The 18,514-nt window shown below is 39.9% G+C and overlaps 1 protein-coding gene across 1 annotated transcript in view; it reads right to left on the bottom strand.

The window, feature by feature from the left end:
- The window catches only part of TRIQK (triple QxxK/R motif containing), a 39,647-nt gene extending 27,434 nt beyond the window's left edge, over nt 1–12,213 (bottom strand). The window contains exon 1 of the mRNA XM_009703607.1: nt 12,136–12,213. Within this exon, the coding sequence (XP_009701909.1) occupies nt 12,136–12,196 (61 nt within the window). The 5' untranslated portion in view covers nt 12,197–12,213. The remainder of the gene's footprint in view (nt 1–12,135) is intronic.
- Nucleotides 12,214–18,514: the final 6,301 nt, after the last annotated feature.

Raw genomic sequence — 18,514 nt, forward strand, 5'->3', positions numbered from 1 at the left:
TATGCCAGTACCACTCTGAGCAAATATTCCCAGCACTTCAGAAACAAATGAGAATAATAGCTCAGAATGTCAGAGTAATTCAGGATGGAAGGGACCTCTGGAGGTTACCTAGTCTAACCAGAAGCTAGGCCAGACTAACTTCAAAGTTAGATCATGTGGCTCAGGTCTTCATACAACTCAGTTTCAAAAAATTTCCAGAGATGGAAATTCCACAACTTCTCTGGGCAACCTGTACTGGAGTTTACCCTGCTTTATTATGAAACTTTTCCAAAATTATTGCTAAGTTAGCAACACACAGAGTTCTTTGATAGTATTTTGACAACAGACAACAAACAAATTGCAAAGAAACATAATAAGCCTTTCCAGTATCTCAATGTTATTCATTTTATCTTCACACTTACAGATTGGATTTTCCTCCCAGTTGCAAGGATGAGCATCTGAAATAACTTTGCTAAATTCAGTAGTGTGACACCCGTCCCAAATCTCCACCACCGTAAAAACAGCGCCTTTTGACCATAGGAAGTGTTTCTCTTCAGACTAAAAATTACCTGAAAGGTAGCTGGATAAAGCAAAAAAGTTAACACTGAACTATGCTTTTTAATTTCTCTTTTTGCATCAGTGACAGAAGTAAGATGGGGAAGACAATCCTCTGAGGACTACATCTTTTCTGCTTTTGCTACAGCCAAAATATTTTATTCTCCCTCTCTGAAGATTACATGAAAGCACTTCCCTCTTTGTCCTTTCCATGACAATTACTCATCAGAATTTGATAGTTTTCTCTACACAAACACAACAGGTCGTATTTGCTTTTTCCATTAAGCCATTTGGACCGAAACTCCTCCATGGAATATATCCTATGGGGTCTGTGGTTTTCCAAGCTGCCTATCAAGATACGCGGAGCCTCCTGTGTTACAGACATGAGTCTGATTTTTCTTGTAACTCTACCAATCGTTTCCATCTGGTATTGTACTTAACAGGTTGATTTTCTGAGACACTTCACACTATGAAATATGTTTAGGATTGTACCTTCAGTTCTATTTGATTTGCAATTTATTCAATGTTTCTCCCTGTGCAGTTCATTCTAGTTTGCACAGTCCCCATCTATTCCAGAAAAGACACAGCAGACTGCAGCCTATCTTTTCTGGAAAAGTATTTCTTCAAGGATAACCCCATTAGTCACTTCCCTCCATTTCTTTCTAAGGTTCAGTAGGCAAAATACACTGTGCTATACCTGAACATTATGGCAAAGACCGTGCCAGAAAAAGAACTGCATTCAGGTTTTGTCACATCTTCCACATGTATGGAAGACAACATCATTGTTCACCACAGACAGTGTAAAATACCTCTAAAAATACATGCATTTAAACTATCATAGTTATTCATAAAGTAATTCAGCCAGTAGGACTGATCTAACCTACAGAGGCCACTGGACTGTAATCTAAAATGATTCTAAGAAGTTGGGGGAAGCCTACACAGGAAGCAAATCCTTCTCACACCTCCTAATCTGTTCAGTCTGCATGTTATACGGAATAAAGATTCTTCCTAGACTCACTTGAGGTGTGTCTTGGCTTTGCAATACGTTCAACAGCAATACTGGCTTATGGCACTTGTTGGCCTGAGTTTTGCCACATGCTTCAGTCCCTGCAGTGTGCCATCCCTGCTCTTTGATGCAGATTAGCTCAGTTAGTGCATGCAGCCAGATGATAAAGTAGATCAGGGAACTGATTCAACTAAAAAACTGCCCAGTACATCTTTTTCTTCAAGCTGGATCAAAATGGTACACAAACAGCTGTGCCACCCCAGAGGATGGTATAGTATACACTGTGACATGGTGACAGGAACAAGTAGAGAGAGGTAGGGGTTGCTAAAGGTCACTTTGTAATGTCAAACTGTACCCTCTGGCTATCTGTTTGCAGGTGTACCAATATATTATACAATGCTAACAGGAACTGGAATTCAACGGTCTGCACACTCCAATTGTTACAACAGTCCCAGGCACAGTTTGCGACCAGAGTAGCCCTCTCCCAAGCCATTCCTGCACATGGCTCAGGAGTTAACATGGGCCCGGAGCAATTTTCAATAACCAGTTTGCAAGCAGCCACTCTGTTTTAGGGATAAAAGAGTTCAACAGTATGGTCAGGCTCATTTGATGCCAGTTGGTCTCTGTGCCAGAAAGCAGTACCAGGCTTGTTTAACCTACAAGGGCAGACATGAATCACCAGCCCAAACTCAGACCTTTCACCCGCTAGAACAGAAGCCTACACAGATGATTCTTACACATCCCCACTCAATGCCTGCAAAACTCCTAGGAGGCCCCACTTGCATTCTACTTCAACTTAAAACTTCTTCCAGCTCTTCAGTGACAGTGACTGAAGGTCCCTCGGGCCAGATCTACACAGTTGCACACTCATTCTGCCTGTGATGCAACGTGAACTGGTTAGGTGCACGCCCGCTTCAAACCCGGAGATGCATTGCCATAATACACAGCATCATGGCCAAGTTAATCAGCGCTGCTAAGAGGCAGGTCAACACGAGCACTATGCTCAAGAGGTCCAAAGCTGAGGGATTTAATGTACCCTCCGAGTTCGGACTTACAACAGCTTCAGCGAATCTGGGCCACGCTCTCATCAGTATGCTGTAACCTTGAGCTGAAGGGACCATGTCTAATGCTGAGACACTGTTTCGCTCCATATGCTAGTTCATTATCCAGCTCCTCTCTGTTTTGACTGCCAACAAATAATGATGTTTTTCAACACTTCTCCACTAGGAACTGAATGCACAAACATCGCATCATAAATGCCACCCAACATCTGCCAGGCAGTTACCATCTTCCCATGACTATCACCTAGGCTGAACCTGAACAAGTGATTTAGTGACGAGCTGTGTCACATCCTCTTACCTATCACACCCTAGATCATCCAAACCCCAATTCTTACGAACAAGAAAGCCCACAGGCATTTGGTTAACATACTATAGGAAAATTAATTCTAACAAAAAAACCCATGCATTCTAAAATTACTGTTACTTTGTTAATGAAAAACCAAATATTACAATCAAGGATATCAGCATTGCTACAAATCTTACAGCACCAATGCAGATATGGTGATAAGTTTATTAATAGAAAATAAAATAGGGAAAAGGCAGGCTTTTTCCACCTTTCCTATTTAACAGGCAGTCAAAACTCTTGAAAACATTATTTAATATGCGAGTTATTTTAGAATAGTACCAATAGCTTGGCAGAGCAAAACTCACTCAGTCGGTCCCATGGTAAATGGAGTATCTACGTAGCTGCAATGATGACAAGGACCAGATTTCAAGCAAAGTATTTCAGAGATTAAACAACAGATTAGCAACTTGCCTTACATTATCTGTAAATTTATTAACTGCAACCAGAGCACTCAGTCAGGGCAGAGTATTTGATTTCCTACATTCCACTTCTTATTGTAGAGCTCTTCACTTCATGGTGCTTTGCTGTACTGATCCAACTGCTATACAAATGAAAAATCTCAAAATAACTTTGAATGTGTGAATACTTTCAATAGTGCTTATTTTTAAACAGCCTTTACCATCGAGTAAAAGCAAAAGCTAGTCGCATGATGTCTGTGTTTTCTGTAACCGTAAATCAAATTAAGCAACTCCCTTTTTATATTTTCATTCTAGCAGTTCAAGCTTACTAAGATCATTCTCCTGCTGCCCTATTACTTCATTTCCCATCCAACACTTAAAGCCTGCAAGTAATATGTAGAGCCCAGCAGACAATCCCATAAATAGTTCAAGACCTTGAAAACCACAGTGTAGCCAGTTCCTAACTTTCTTCCAAAATAAGGCATAATAGAAGCAAAAGCTTCCACTGAAAAAATATTTTTAATACAAACCAGTTACAGAAATCCCTGACAACGTGCAATTAATGGACCACATGATAGTAATCACCAATGTGAACAAATTCATTACAAAAGCCAAATGACTGTTCTTTGGTCATGCTTACCCTGAACACAGATATCTAACACATTTTTTAAGCCCATAAATAGGTGCAATACCTGCTGGACTACATAATGCACAGTCACATCCTGAAGCATGAAATACAAAAGCCCGTTCCGTTCAACACCTTGAATTGAGCCAAGGGGACTCTATGTCTTTCTTCTTAGACCAGTGCCCCCTGCAACGCTCGCCAGACTCCTTGCTGCCTTCATTTCTGCTCATCCAGACAGTGGAGGAGCAGTGCAGTTTAACAAACTGCCACACTCCATTGCAGGACAATGGCTGGACAAAATTGAACTGCACCAAAAAAATAGTGCTACATCTCATAGCATTGTAACTGAAGAAATGCAGTTACAGCTATGCATTATGTCCACCTTAAACATCTATCAAGCATACCTTGATAGATGCATATGCATTGGGCATTTCATTTTTATGCCCTCTGCGCTGCTGCCTTACGATGAAGTAAGAGGAAATCAGATTTGTAGTTCACTGCCCAACTCTCCTTGCATTTATATTGACATAATATTACCTACAAATATAAGCTCATGCACCACGCACAGAGAATGCATATATATGAACACTGTATACATAGAAAAATTAGTCTGAGATTTTTTAGAAATGGGTGTCTAAAGTTAGATTTACAGATTTGCATTGAGATACGAGTACTTGGAAGTCCACCCTTCACACATACGAGCTAAGATTTTCAAAGCCTGGTGAAAGAATTTCTAAAAATGTTAAACTGCTCTGCCTCTGAATGTAATATATACATGCTTATGTGTCTACAGTGAAATTTTTATGTATTTTGGAGAGGATGGAAAGAGATTGGTTTAGGTTGATTTTTTTTGACTGCAGAAATGAATCCCTTGAAGAATGGGTCAGAAGATGAGAGTAAGTACAAGCACAAATATGTATCACTGCTAGAGCCCTGTAGACACCAGGTACCTTACAGGAATTGCAAGTGCTTGAAATAACACCATGCTGCAATGAAGTTCAGCAATTGGAAACAGCATGTCAAATTTCACCTTCATTTACACATTTACATTACACCTATAAAAAAATTCGTAGCGACTCCACTGAGTGAAATGGTGATATTGTTGATGAGATTAAAAAAAGAGCAGACTGTGAGCCTCCATCTGTATAAAAGTACTAAACAAGTGTAGTATAAACGTATAGTAAAAGTAGCATAATCAAACAACTTCAGAGAAACTCTAGGCTTTTGCTGTGGAGAGGGGATGGGAGCCAAGAGTTAGATACATCACCTTCCTCCTTAGCATCCCTGCCCGGTGTGAGCACTCGCTCCTGCAGCCCCCTGGCTCTGCAGCCCCCCCCGTCCGTCCCTGCTCAGGCTGGGGCTGCGTCTGCCCGGTAGACGAAAACTAAATAATATCCATACAAACACAAGTACATATCCAGATCTACCATCACCTTTTATGCTCTAAGCCAAGGCAATAAAATATAGCTTTACTGCTTTGGACTTTAAAAAATAAGTGATCACATACTATATGTGCTTAAAATCCATCATCAGCCTTCACAGAACATATTTTAAAACATCCCAATCATCACAAAACGTGGATTAAATTAGTACAGCCAGACTAGGCTTCACTTCACAGAAGTGTTTTCCTCAGCTGCTCCTGCTTTAGTTTCCAAGAAGTGATGCCACTGGCATAAAACTGAAATCAAAACAGCAATCACTGACCAAAAGATCTAGTTCAGTTTTTGTGACAAAGAAATTCTTTCTTCATAAAACCTCCTCCCAAACAAAGGAAAAGAGACTACATGTGGTATCTCTGGCATATCACTGTGAAGTATGAAACCCAGCATAGCAAAAGATTCCAAAACTTGCCAACAGTTGCACATAATAGCAAAAGATGGGGTTTTTTCCTACTTCACTTTATTATGTGCATAATAGTACATTTTTATTAGAAAAATTCAAGGGAGTAAATGTAATGTTCCATATGCCAAAAAAAAAAAAAGGGCATGCCGTTCACTGGAACTGCCCATTTCTTGGGTTGTTTTTACACTCTAAATAAACAGTAGGAGAGGTCTCTTCCCTTTTTGTCTCAACTTACAACAGCACGTATTTGTTTCTGTACTCTTCCCCTCCCTACCTATCCCCCAGTAAATAGATAACTGGGAACAAACAAGGGGGGGGGGGGGGAGATAACTAATTAAAAAAATAGGTTGGAGATTTTTCATTCCATTGACATCAGTCCTGCTACACCTTTGCTTGTGACAGTAGAGAGCAATCTCAATGGTGCAAATACTGCCTTTTGGTCCTGCGCCTTTTCTTAACAGACAAAAGACATAGGAATTCCTGTTTTGTGACAAATGGTGCAATTTTGAAATTTTCAGCACAAATTCAGTCCAAACTTTTTTGCTGTTGCTGTTGTTGTTTCAGAAATGCAAATCTAAAATTTTCATGCTGATAACAAACATTTTCCGATCCAAAACAAAGCAATCACATTTTACTTCAAAGTATGCAATATATTTGGTAGAAAGCATAAAAATGTAACGCTTCCTTGTTTTGAGCTGAAAAGGAAGACTGTTAGCGGCCAGTTTGATCTGAGTATGTAATGGCACTACTCAGGATAAGGAAGGTGGAGGGACAGTAACTCTGTAAAAAAAATAGAGAAGGTGAACAATAGGGGAAAACAGAGAAAAAGGTGAGATGGTAGAGAGTAAGGACACTTCTTTCAGCAGTAGGACAAATGGAGATGGCAAGTGCCACAAGAAGGGTTTCCCTCTGGAAACAGGGAGCCAACAGGTCCATGCTCATGACTGAGCTGGTAGCTGGAGGTGGGAACCCCAGAGACATTCTTGCTGTCGCTAGTCCCCATCCATCTCACCAAGTTCTATTCCTTCGTATTGTCAATGCAACTGTATTACCACGAACGACTCCTGGTTTGGAAGTCTGGGGCTGCTTTGCTTCGCAATCACCCATCCAACAGCTGAGCTACTCTTTGCAGGAGGCTGGGAGACAACAGAGCCTAGCTCTGCCCACCACGCTCACACTGAGAGACAAGCTCTTCTCCACCTCCATTGGGGCTACAGTGGGTCCGTAACCCTTGGCACTAGGATGAGGTGCCTTCCTCCTGGATGAGTCGCCAGTTTCCCACACTGAGGAGTTTTTAAAAAGGGGCAACTTTACCCACAGAGTTTTATCTGTTAGTTCAGGTGGGTAGTTCTCTCTCCGCTCCTGCACTGCTACAGTCAGGGTCTCAGCACTCCCACCCGGTCCCCTTCACTACCCCATCGCTCTGCATGTGCTCTGCCAAAGAGCACCACCTCCACCACCGAGTCATTGTGCTCAGCCTAGCACCTTGTGCTTTCCAAAACAAAAAGAGAATTTATTTTCATTCATAACTTTTACTCCTTCCTGGGGGATGTGAAGAGACCCATTTACTCCAGAGATCCCCTGGGCTATGCCTATATAAGCTCTAGCCGCTAAAGGATCAAGCTGGCAAGTCAGAAGATGCAGAGCAGACAATAAGCAGACCTTTGAGTCTACAAATTGGAGGCTGAATGATTGGCAAACAACCTCTCCTCATGAAAAACTATGCTACAGCAACACAATAGTAATGGGAGCCAAAAGTATGTCTATTCCTGATTTGTAGACCAGGTTTTAGTTATGCTATAATCCTCTCAGTATGCCTGCTTAGGATCCCGCAATCACACGAGTCATGAACACTACCCACAAATCCTGCGGCTTCCATGCCGAGCAAGCGACACACCAGATGAAGGAGGATGGAAAATATACATGTGGAATTGTTCTGGGAACTTAAAGCACACATAACAGTAAACAAAGCAAATATGGTGCAAAACCTGTTGCTATTTTCACAGCATTTGCAGAGCAAAGCTGCATAAATGCAGAAAGATGCATACTGCCTCACACCTTTCCTCCGATCCCAGCAAATTAAGCACAGCAGCACAAACAGCAGCAGTAAGAAGGAAACGCTATGCAGAAGAGCTGCCCCATTTGCTGCTGCACTACAGGTATATGTTTGGGCATGTGAGAGATGGATGAATGAAGAGCGTTAAAATTGCTTTTCCTCGTGCCTCCTCCAGAGTCTCAGCTGCTCACAGGGAACTGAACAGGGAGAGATTCCCTCGGTGCCATCCTCCCTCCTCCAGGCACAGTCTAAGGCACTTTGAAAAGGTTGTTGCTGTTGTTCCCTGTCCCACTTGGGGACAGTCTTCATGAAGCCAGTGCCAGTTTGGTCTGATAACTAAAAGGCTGCCTCCGCTCCCTGCGGAACAGGCAGTGCCGCTGCCAGATACCGGAGCACTTGCTGAACAAGAGGCACTACAGACAAACTTTGGCTGGTGGTTGGAGAGATGGCTGAAAGCCAGCTGACAGAGAAGAGCAATATCAATCTCCATGCCGAGGAAAACCTCTGAAAATGCTACTGAAGCAAACAGCAACCGCTAACAGCACGGTGGCAAACAAGACACGAGTGATCCCGCACTCATGGAGGAGAGGAAAAGGCAAAAGGCTGAACTGAAGTGATCAACATGAACTTGAACCGTGGCACAGGGCAAACATGTGGCATGCCGTATGGAAACTCAGAACAAAACAGAAAGCTTGGAACAAAATGAAATTAAAAATCTGCTTTTATTTCAGATTACTCCACTAAACATCTAACTGAAAATTGTGTTGCAGTTGACACGACTTTGTGACATGTTGTTCCTTAAAGCCTGCCATTTTCCATCAAAAAAAAGGTATTAAAAACATTTCAATCTGGTTACCTTCTATCCAGCAAGGCTAGAAAATATTAAATCGTGAGCTAAAAAATAACACCACAGCATTAGTCAGCAAGAGATAGCTGTTCAGCCAGCATCCGTCATAATATTTTCAAGAATCCATAGATACTGAATGCCTTGGAAAGCAAGGATGGCATTCACTCCAAGCACAGATTTAGAACTTAAAATGCGTTTGCTAAATTAATTTTTTTTAAAGACAGGCCCCATGCAGCCTCTCCCTTTGCCCACTGTTTCTAGATATAATCTGTCTGGGAAAGGGTGATCAAATGTCCATCTCCAAAACAGATGAGCCTGGAGCATGACGGCCTTCCATATTCTGGAGGGTCTTCTAATGAACAGCCTCACACTAAAGCATCCCTGAAAAAGTAAATCTAGGGCTTATTTGATGAACTTTTTTTAAGAAAAAATGGAAATTCTTTTTGTATAATTTCTAATAAGTACCTGAATGAAATCAGATCATGAAGAATTAGATCGAGAGGAGTGAAAATTAAGGACCTGGAGCATCTCTCCTATGAGGAAAGGACGAGAGACCTGGGACTGTTTATCCAGGAGAAGAGTAGGCTCAAGGGGGACCTCATCAATGTATATAAATACCTGAAGGGAGGGTGCAGAGAGGACAGAGCCAGGCTCTTCTCAGTGGTGCCCAGTGAAAGGACCAGAGGAAACAGGCACACACTAAAACATATTAAGAAAAGTTTTTACTTTGAGGGTGGTCAAACACAGGAACAGTTGTCCAGAGAGGTTGTGGAGTTCCCCTCCTTAGAGATACTCAAAAGCCTTCTGGGACACTGTCCTGGGCAACTGGCTGTAGGTAGCTGTGCTTGTGCAGGGGGGATGGACCAGATGACCTCCAGAGATCCCTGCCAAACTCATCCATCCTGTGATTCTGTGATAAACAGATGAATTATCATCACTTACACAAAACTACATAAGATGAAAAAATCAAGAAGTAATGGCAAGAAAAAGAAAGATTTGCATATTCATTAGGGCAAGAAAAGTTCTTTATTGGACAATATTTGTCAATAATACACCTATTTGTCCTATAGTACACCTAAAGGCATAATGAGACTAGAGGGATTGCTCCACTAAGCTCAGCTACAAGGCCTAAAACTAGCCCAAAATTCTTATACATAAAACACAAACAGACCAGTAACATTAAAGTATAAAACCATATCCATAAATTTTCACATACCCACCCCCCTCACATTCATTAAGTTCAGACAACTAATTTCCATTGGCAAACTCCGTAGCTATATCACTGAATGACCAGAATGGGAGCTGAAACAATCATCATCAGAGCAAAAGGCAGTGGATAGTCTATTTTAGTTCTTGTTCTCTGTCCTCTAAGGAATACTACGATCACAGACACACCTCCTAGGTTATACAGTTTATTTGCCTGCCAGTGTGAGATTCTTCCCTACGATAATTTTTAACACTAGCTTTTGCCAAGTTAAGAGCAATGCATCACATCTAAGGAAAATGAGCTTATTATGACCCCCCTCAGACACTGTATTTTGCAGTACCCAATGGATCATAGTGCTGCATCGTGTAACAGGGAAGGTGCCAAATTGTTCAGACAACATACTAGCCTGAAACTGGAGAGTCAGCTACATAACAGGATCCCTCTGAGTGCTGGGCCCCAATATAAATATTCCCGCTCCGTTTGCTACAGCACAGTGTTCTCTCCCCTGCTCAAGGCACAGCTTATCGGTCCTAGCGTCTCATGGGTGTGAGATGTGTAAACACAGTGCCACACGGTAGTAATGTGCAAGAAATAACCCAAGCTGTGGAAGAGGTAATTTTGTGAGTCTTATACTTAGATGCAGCTTTACACCTTCTAGGTCCTCCAACAGCCCAGCCTGCTCTCCAGGCATCCCACTGGAGACCACCAGTCTCTTTCACCCTGCAGAGGACTTCAAAAAATAACTACAACCGTGGTTATCTGAAAGTGTTCGCAAAAGGAAGAAAAGCAATCCTAAAGGAGCTGGCTGAAAAAGATGTGACCACGATGAAAAACATGCGGAAAAAATGCCAGAAAGCTGATGCAATCACCCTCTCTCCAAACACCCAGTTACACAGGACGAGTTGCCCCAAAGGTGAGCTGGAGGGCTCCCACTTCTTACCAAACCCATTTAGGTGAAATATTTGTGGTGCCATCTTCTGCTGGGTAATAGTTTCCTTGCAAGGCTTTCTACTCAAAACCTACATGGCACAAAAGCAGGGAGCCCATCAATTTAAACATTTTTCCAGTATATCTGCTTCCCATCCTTAAAGGTACTCGGAAGTTTTCAGTCACATTTTTAACTATCTCGAAGAACGAAACAAGGAAGTTAGCCACACAAATTGCCCAAGATTAGGAAATATAGAGTATTCCACAGCTATCTAAAACAAATAAAATAGAAAACAGTCCCCTACTTTCAACTTTAAATGCAGAAAAGACTATTAAAACAGTTATATTAAAATAATAAGGCAGCACTAAAAAATTAAGACATGATAAAAATAAGATTGTTCACATACCCCTAGCTCTTTCACCATCAGAACGTACATTATAAACAGCCTTTTTTTTCCCAGACACTTGCTATTTTTCTGCATATTTAAACACAGATGTGGGTGCTTAGCAACTGTAAAACAAAGTAATTTAGTTATATAACTGAGTATAGATTAAGGTACTTCATTTTATATATGTACTTTAAAAATATTGTGTCTGATTTATAATATTATTTAACACCTAGAAAAACAGAATCCTCATATATGAATTCTAAAAATAAGTCACTTACCTTTGCATTTAGCAAAGAAATAGGGATTTGAGTCTACTATGTGGGTATCTGTCTAAGTGTACATGTCTGCATACATGTGTGTGCATGTGCATACTTCAGATACAAGTTACCTACATGTACAATGGGTAAGAACAGAAAAAGACCCAGGAAAATAAATGATGAACATGTTAAAAGCATTGCATTAGTGTGAGAACAAATGTTGTTGTACAATATAAAGGTCTGTATCATTCAGTGTATCAAAAATTGTTACAAAGCAGGAAGAGTATTTTGTTAGAAACGCCCGTATTTTAAACTAGCGACAAACAGGAAAATCAGGAACGTTCCAACAGTTCAGAAACATCGTGGAGCTGCTGCACTGCAGTATTTCACTATTATTTCCAAACACAGAACACGGACTTTATCAAGTTACTCAAAACACTGTCTCCATAAAAAGTTTTGCTGAATGAATTAGTCAACAGCATATAAAAAATGTTTCCGTGGAATGTGCATTATTTTGCACCACTTACAAGCAAAACAAAGTTTTTGAAGAGGAATAATACATTTTGGTACACTAACTGGTCTGGCTGAAAAAAAAACAGAGTTTTTTTTAAGCACACAAACTTTTCTTCAGATCTCTTACCTATTTGTTTCCTGTACTGGTCAACAGGAGTCCTTGCTGTAGAGGCATCTTTTCTACCCATCGTTTTCAATCCAAAAATCACTGTCAGTATTAGGAAAAAAAAAATGCATTATTCCTAAGGAAATCAATTATTTATAACATCAGAAAAAACTGTAACAAGCAACATTTACATGATTATACAGAAAGACATAAGCCTTCCCAGAGTACAATGAGACACTGGAGTTAATCATCACTATTCTGAGACTAATAGATAATTCTAAACATACCTTTTTCCCCATTGCATGGGTTATTAACATTACAGAATGCCAGTTAGATTGAATAAAAAAAGAAAGAAAGAAAAAATATTTCAACTGATTGTACTGTAATTCAGCATTTGGTACCACTGAATTACATTCCTATATAATTTTTTTTCTTTAGTAGATCAGGGAGCGAATGTAGTATTGTGAGCTGCTTCTACTGTCAGCAAACACATTTACACGACGCCCAGGGGTCTGAGGCAGGACTAGGCATGTGTGCACCCACAGCTGTAACTGCTCCAAAAACCCACCTGCAGATGCAACCTCCCAGCCACCTTGAGCAAAAGAGAGGAACAGATACCTAAAACAGAGCAACCCCACACTCTCCTACCTTCCTGCCACAGGCTCTAGAGATCTGCGAATGAAAAGAAAGTGGAGAATAAAAATGAGAGCTGGGGCTGTGCCCATTTTACACTTCTCAGCCAAGGTACTGAGAGTTTAAATCACCTCCAGTGCGTTCAGTTAACAACCATCCTGACTCTTGAATGAGCTTCTTGCATTGCACAGCGCAAGAAGGTGACCCTAGGATTGCACAGGGAACTGCACTACCATTCATTCAAAGATGGTCTTTTTGGTACTTTGGCGCTCCCACACCATTCATGTAACATCATCTGAGTAGTGTTCTGGCAAACTCCCAATACACCCATTGAATGTGCAAAAACTTATAGTCTCTTATTCATCCCCTCACAGGGCTGCCACTCAAAAGATACAGTGAGATTCTACAAACATGCTCATTTCACCTCTTTTTCCATAGTCAAAATATACCTGGCTTTTATAGTCACGCTTGTTACTCAAAACACTGGTTTTCAACCATTTTGGCTGGGCTGAAGACATCACTCATCATAGTGACGATAAGCCACACCATTTGACCACCTCTAGGACACAAGCATCCCAACATCAACCCCTGCGCTCACAAGAGGACGGACACTTTCCAGAAGTGTCAGATTTACCATTCAAGTGCAGAAGACACACAACAGCCAGCGCTTGCCTTTTCCCAGCCGGCCTTGGCAAGCACAGTGCCAAGGGCAAACTTTGGCTGAACCGTCCCGGGTAGCCACAAACCATCTGCAGATTGTGCACACATGGCCTTGGAGTATCTGCAAGAGTTTTACTTTTCTGCTAGGTAGAACCAGCTGCATTACAGTAAGATGAGCTTCCCCGGGCTCTGCCAACACACGTTGTCTGGGAAGCGCAGCCCTTGAAGGCATTGCGATGCCAAACCATGGGCCAAAAAGCATGCCAAGGTAGTGCTGAATGGGCTACCGTCAGCATCTCAACCTTAAACATCCACCATTATTTCCTTCATAGCTTCAAACAAGGTTTAAAGTATAGCTGCAGGAATGATCCCACCAGTTATTCGTGCATTTTAAAACCACAAAGTTTCTTCTTTTGTTTTCATCTATTCTATAAGAATTATTGGCATCTAATGGCAAGTGACAAATCCAGGCTCCTTAATTTAAAGTGTGGGACACAGGGCATAAAATAAACTTTGGTCCTCCAAAGTCAGTAACCATTTTTAAAGGTATTCAGGAATAATAACAAGGTACAAAAGACTGCCATTATTTTTTAATCCGAACTGAAAACTCAATTATAGTGTTCTAATGTTTCCGTACATTACTTTGGTTTAATTCAGAGAATACTCCCATTTTATGTAAAACACATCAGCAGCGAACTGTAATCCACTGGGGTTTTTTCCCCTCTATTATCCTTCCCAGCTATTCTCTCAACTGAGTTATATTTCTCACATAACGTTCACATCATAATAATAAGAGTGGACAATAAAAGTACCATTTGAACTTTTACCTGGTTGAGGAGTTCGCAGATACATTTTTACACTGCAAAACTAGTTTTTGGCTTTTTTATACTACTGGTAGAGACTGTTTTGACTTGTCTTTTGCAATTTCAATAGCCTACTAATGTTTTGTAACAAAACATCAGCTGTGAAAGATGTTTGCAGTTTTAGCAGTGCCAATAAAATACAAGAAGAAAATAAAGGCAAAAATTATTTCCTGATTTAATATGAGCCACAGAGATGCTCACATTTGCCCTCGTGGCTCGGTGTCACCAACTCGCGTATCTAGAACCTCGACTCCTCTTTGTTCTTCAAAGAGATGCAGTAATCATCATTCATTTCCACCGCTTTGATGGTTAGATAGCAAACGCCCGAGAAACCCACGGAGACATTAGCACATACAGCCACAACATCTAATAAGACAGCTATTTGCATAAAAGATCAGCCACAATTTAGAACGTGTTGTGATAGATGAGGAAAGGGAATAACAGATCTATATTAGCATGTACGAAACCAAGATTGTTTTCATAATTTAATTCCTCAGGGACTGTGGCTCATCACCTTCTCTTGTAAAGAATCCTGCATTCCCTGAGGAAGCAACTTGCCACGAGCCAGAGTTCAACTAAAATATGGATTAATAAGAGATAATATTTATTATTTATGAACCTTGCTGTAGGAGTGGTTTTCAGCGTAACTTTCTAATCAGATTTCCATAAAGCAAAAGCCTGGAACCTTTATGAGTCCCAAAACAATTTGAAAAGCACCTTTTCCCCATTTAAAATAGCAGTGGTCATCCTAGAATAATTGGTCATCTTAACTTTACCGCAAACAAAATTTGCGCTCAAGTTTTTCCAGCTGTCTCTGGCCGCTCTGTTGCCTTCAACATGAGCAAGTGGAGGATCTGGCTTTTCCTGTATTTCTTTGCCAAACCAAAAGGATAGGCAGTCCATCCTGCTGCGTGCACCCCAAGCAGCCTTCAGGTCCCTGGAATTTTAATGACTACATAACCATTTAGAAAACACGTAAAGAAGCTTGTCACTGCTCTTTTTACAGGCTGCTAAAAATACTTCAGGAGTAATTTCAGATCATTTGAAGGCAATGCGAGCCCTCCTCAACTTTCAAGCTTTTACAAAACACGGTTTTAAGAAAACGAAGTGACGCCCAGTGGAATGACTTTTTGTTTATTACTATTTCAGAGACACTACAAGATCAAGAGACATCTTTGTTTTTGTGGTACCCCTCACTGTTTTTTCACCCCCTTCCTCTTCCCCTCTAGTAATTCACCTTTGAAGGCTTACACTCTCAGAAGAACACACGATTTTTCTTTTCCTCCTCTTCTATTCTTAAGCAGTGACTGATAATAATTAAAACACACAATAAATTGTCTATTATCACCTCCAACTGTCAACAGCATTTTGTGAGATAAAAAACAGTTCTGAATGTCCATTCAAGGTCTGCCCACAGGAGTGTTTAAATCCTAACTCACTATTCTTGATGCATACACTACTTGTATCAACCAAAAAAACCCAAAATTTAAAGCAATTACTCTAATGAAATAGAAACATACTGTGAATGACTTCAGAAATACTAATAAAAAATAACTATAGGGACTATATAGCACAAAGATTGCACTTCGTGTATTTATGGTGCAATACAAATGATTAACAACAGTGATAAGGCTTAAAGTGTGAGCCAGTGAAACTCAAAGATCTACATACATGCATGTGTACAAACTTAGCGTGCATATTTGATAGGATGTCTGAATTCTTCAACAATAAGCTGCCTATGGGCAGCTTAAAGAGGGCGCATTAAAGAAATAATCAATTAAACAACTGGTTTTGTAGCTGAAATATAGCTAGTCAGTTGACAGAAAAGAAAGTAAAACTTCAGGATAGAAAATGTAAAAGTACTGGACCAAGTCTTCAGCTGTAATTGAAAATGCAGGTGAATGCACAGTGAATATGTGTATATCTGTATATATGCAGAAGTACCTTATCCTTAATTGCAAATGGATATCTAATTTAAACCTTCCCCCCCTCCCCCTTTTTTTTTTGATGCAATGCAGGTTGGTAATTTGAACTCATAATCCAAATAATTTTTTAATATGATTCAAAGCTTACTGTTGTCAGTGAAAGAATTGGTCTTTTACTAGTCAGTTCCATAGCTCATAGTTTAATAAATAATGGACATTAAAACCCTTACAAGTTACAAGAGAGCAAAAATAGCCTTTTATCCTCCTCTGGCAAAATCCAAGGAGCACATCAGATCCTCTGCAAACAACAAGTTATTCCAAAGCACGAGTAGCATTGCATTTAAAGTGGGAAGCTGTCTGCATGTAGGTATCTTGAAAATCATTGCTCTTGTTTATTTTAATGGACTTTTTTTGGTGTATTGCTGAAGTACAGTAACTAAACAATCTGTACAGCAGTGGAAGAAATGCAGTGGAAGTAACCTGCAGCCAAAATTGCAAGAATAATGCAGCTGAATTCTTTAACCATACCTTAGTCAAGAGAAATAATTTAAAAACCTTTACTACTACTACTACTACTTAAAAAAAACATACAAACAAACAAAAATACATTCCTGTTCTATTGATAAGTTTTACAGTAGTCTTCACCATTCCTCTGGAAAGTGTCTCTCAACAGATGAGACCACTATTTCAAAGGAAAAAGTACCCGCCCATGGTGCTTCTTGCAGAATCTAGCTCTACTTTCTTTGGGGATTTATTTCATTTTCTTTCAATAAATGGAATTTAACATTTCTTTACTTAATTTAACCTTGAAAGCAGCAGAGGTGATTTAAATTCAGTTAAATTCTGGAAAATAAATCACAAATCCAAGATCTATAACTCCAGTTGGAAAAAATATTGCTAAAATAATCTTAACTTTGCACACAAGAAACACAAACACTGTACCATATCCCAAGACTAAAACCATCCAGGAATTACAACTTTTATTCTGACACCTATCAGGCAGTCTCATAGCTTCATGTAAGCACTAGGAACAAAATGCACATTGTTATTTCCAGTAAGTGCCCTTTGCACTCTAGGGAAAGGAGCTGCTCTGTTGTTTGTTAGTTACACAGTACCTACAAACCCCATGAAATTAGCTCTAAATTTATTTAACAAAAGCAGTACACAAGTACTACTACTACTACTACTACTACTACAATACTCAGCACATTCTCCTGGATGTTTCAAAATCCTGAGGCAGTATATTATGAAAAATAAATTTCACCAGCAACTCAGATTAGTTCCAGCTAGTTTCAGGAAGGTAAGCGAGACAGCCAAGTCATGCAGGAGACCACCTCCACTCCCTTTATAGTGAATGAAGAAAGAGCTGTAAAGGATGGTAAGGAATCCAAATTGCCTCCAGCAATCTTGATTTCTTGTTATGCTCCTAAACCTCCTCTAAGTACCTAAAATTTGGTGGGATTATTTAGGCCCAAATATTTGCATTTGCTCCTCTAGCAAAACTACTTACTTTTGGTACATGTAAAATGTTTTTAAACATCTGAAAAGATTATCATTAAATGTATCCATGACAGCCAGGAAAAAAGTAAAAATTTCAAGGACTGCAAAACCTGACCAAGATTTTTTTAAAAGATTTCATACTTATGTAAATTTGGTTTTATAAGCAAGAAGAGGCTATTAAAAATGTCAGAGGTTCCTTCCATTCCCCGTAGAGCACAGTTTGTCACCACTTCTACGGGAAGAAGAATCAAAGTGTACTAGGCCAAAACTCACTTATAAAACCCATTACTTATACAGAAGATACCTGTTTAGCAATTGGTGTTATACTTGTTATAAAAACACTATGACATTTTGCAGAAGAATATTCCTATTTGTAGCAATTCTATGCACCTTCCATTTACTTTTCATGATTAGGATTTGTTACTTGTCTTTAGAACCAAATTCCCTACTCGCTTCAGTGCTGAGTAGAGCTATACCATCTGTGAAACATATATTCATTTTAATATGAAGACAGATCTTCATCTGAACAAATTTAAAATTCCAAATGTTCAAAGATGAACCTTTTTTTTTCATTTTTATGAATATATGATGGAATTGGTGTGTCAAGAAAATATCCTTAAAGAAGTTCATGAAGGAAAAAAGCACACATGTGGTTCAATTCTGCCTTGCCAGACAGTTCAAAATGTAGTATTTCCCAGAGGAGAGAGTAATCTCTGATAAAGGGAAAATTACACAATAAAGAACACCATATGGAGTATTTCAGAATAACATTCTTCAAAATAATAGAATCTGTTTAAACTCTTTTTTGAGGGGGGTCAC

The sequence above is a fragment of the Cariama cristata genome, unplaced genomic scaffold (genome assembly GCF_000690535.1).
Source record: "Cariama cristata isolate BGI_N322 unplaced genomic scaffold, ASM69053v1 scaffold31800, whole genome shotgun sequence".
NCBI classification, from domain to species: Eukaryota; Metazoa; Chordata; class Aves; order Cariamiformes; family Cariamidae; genus Cariama; species Cariama cristata.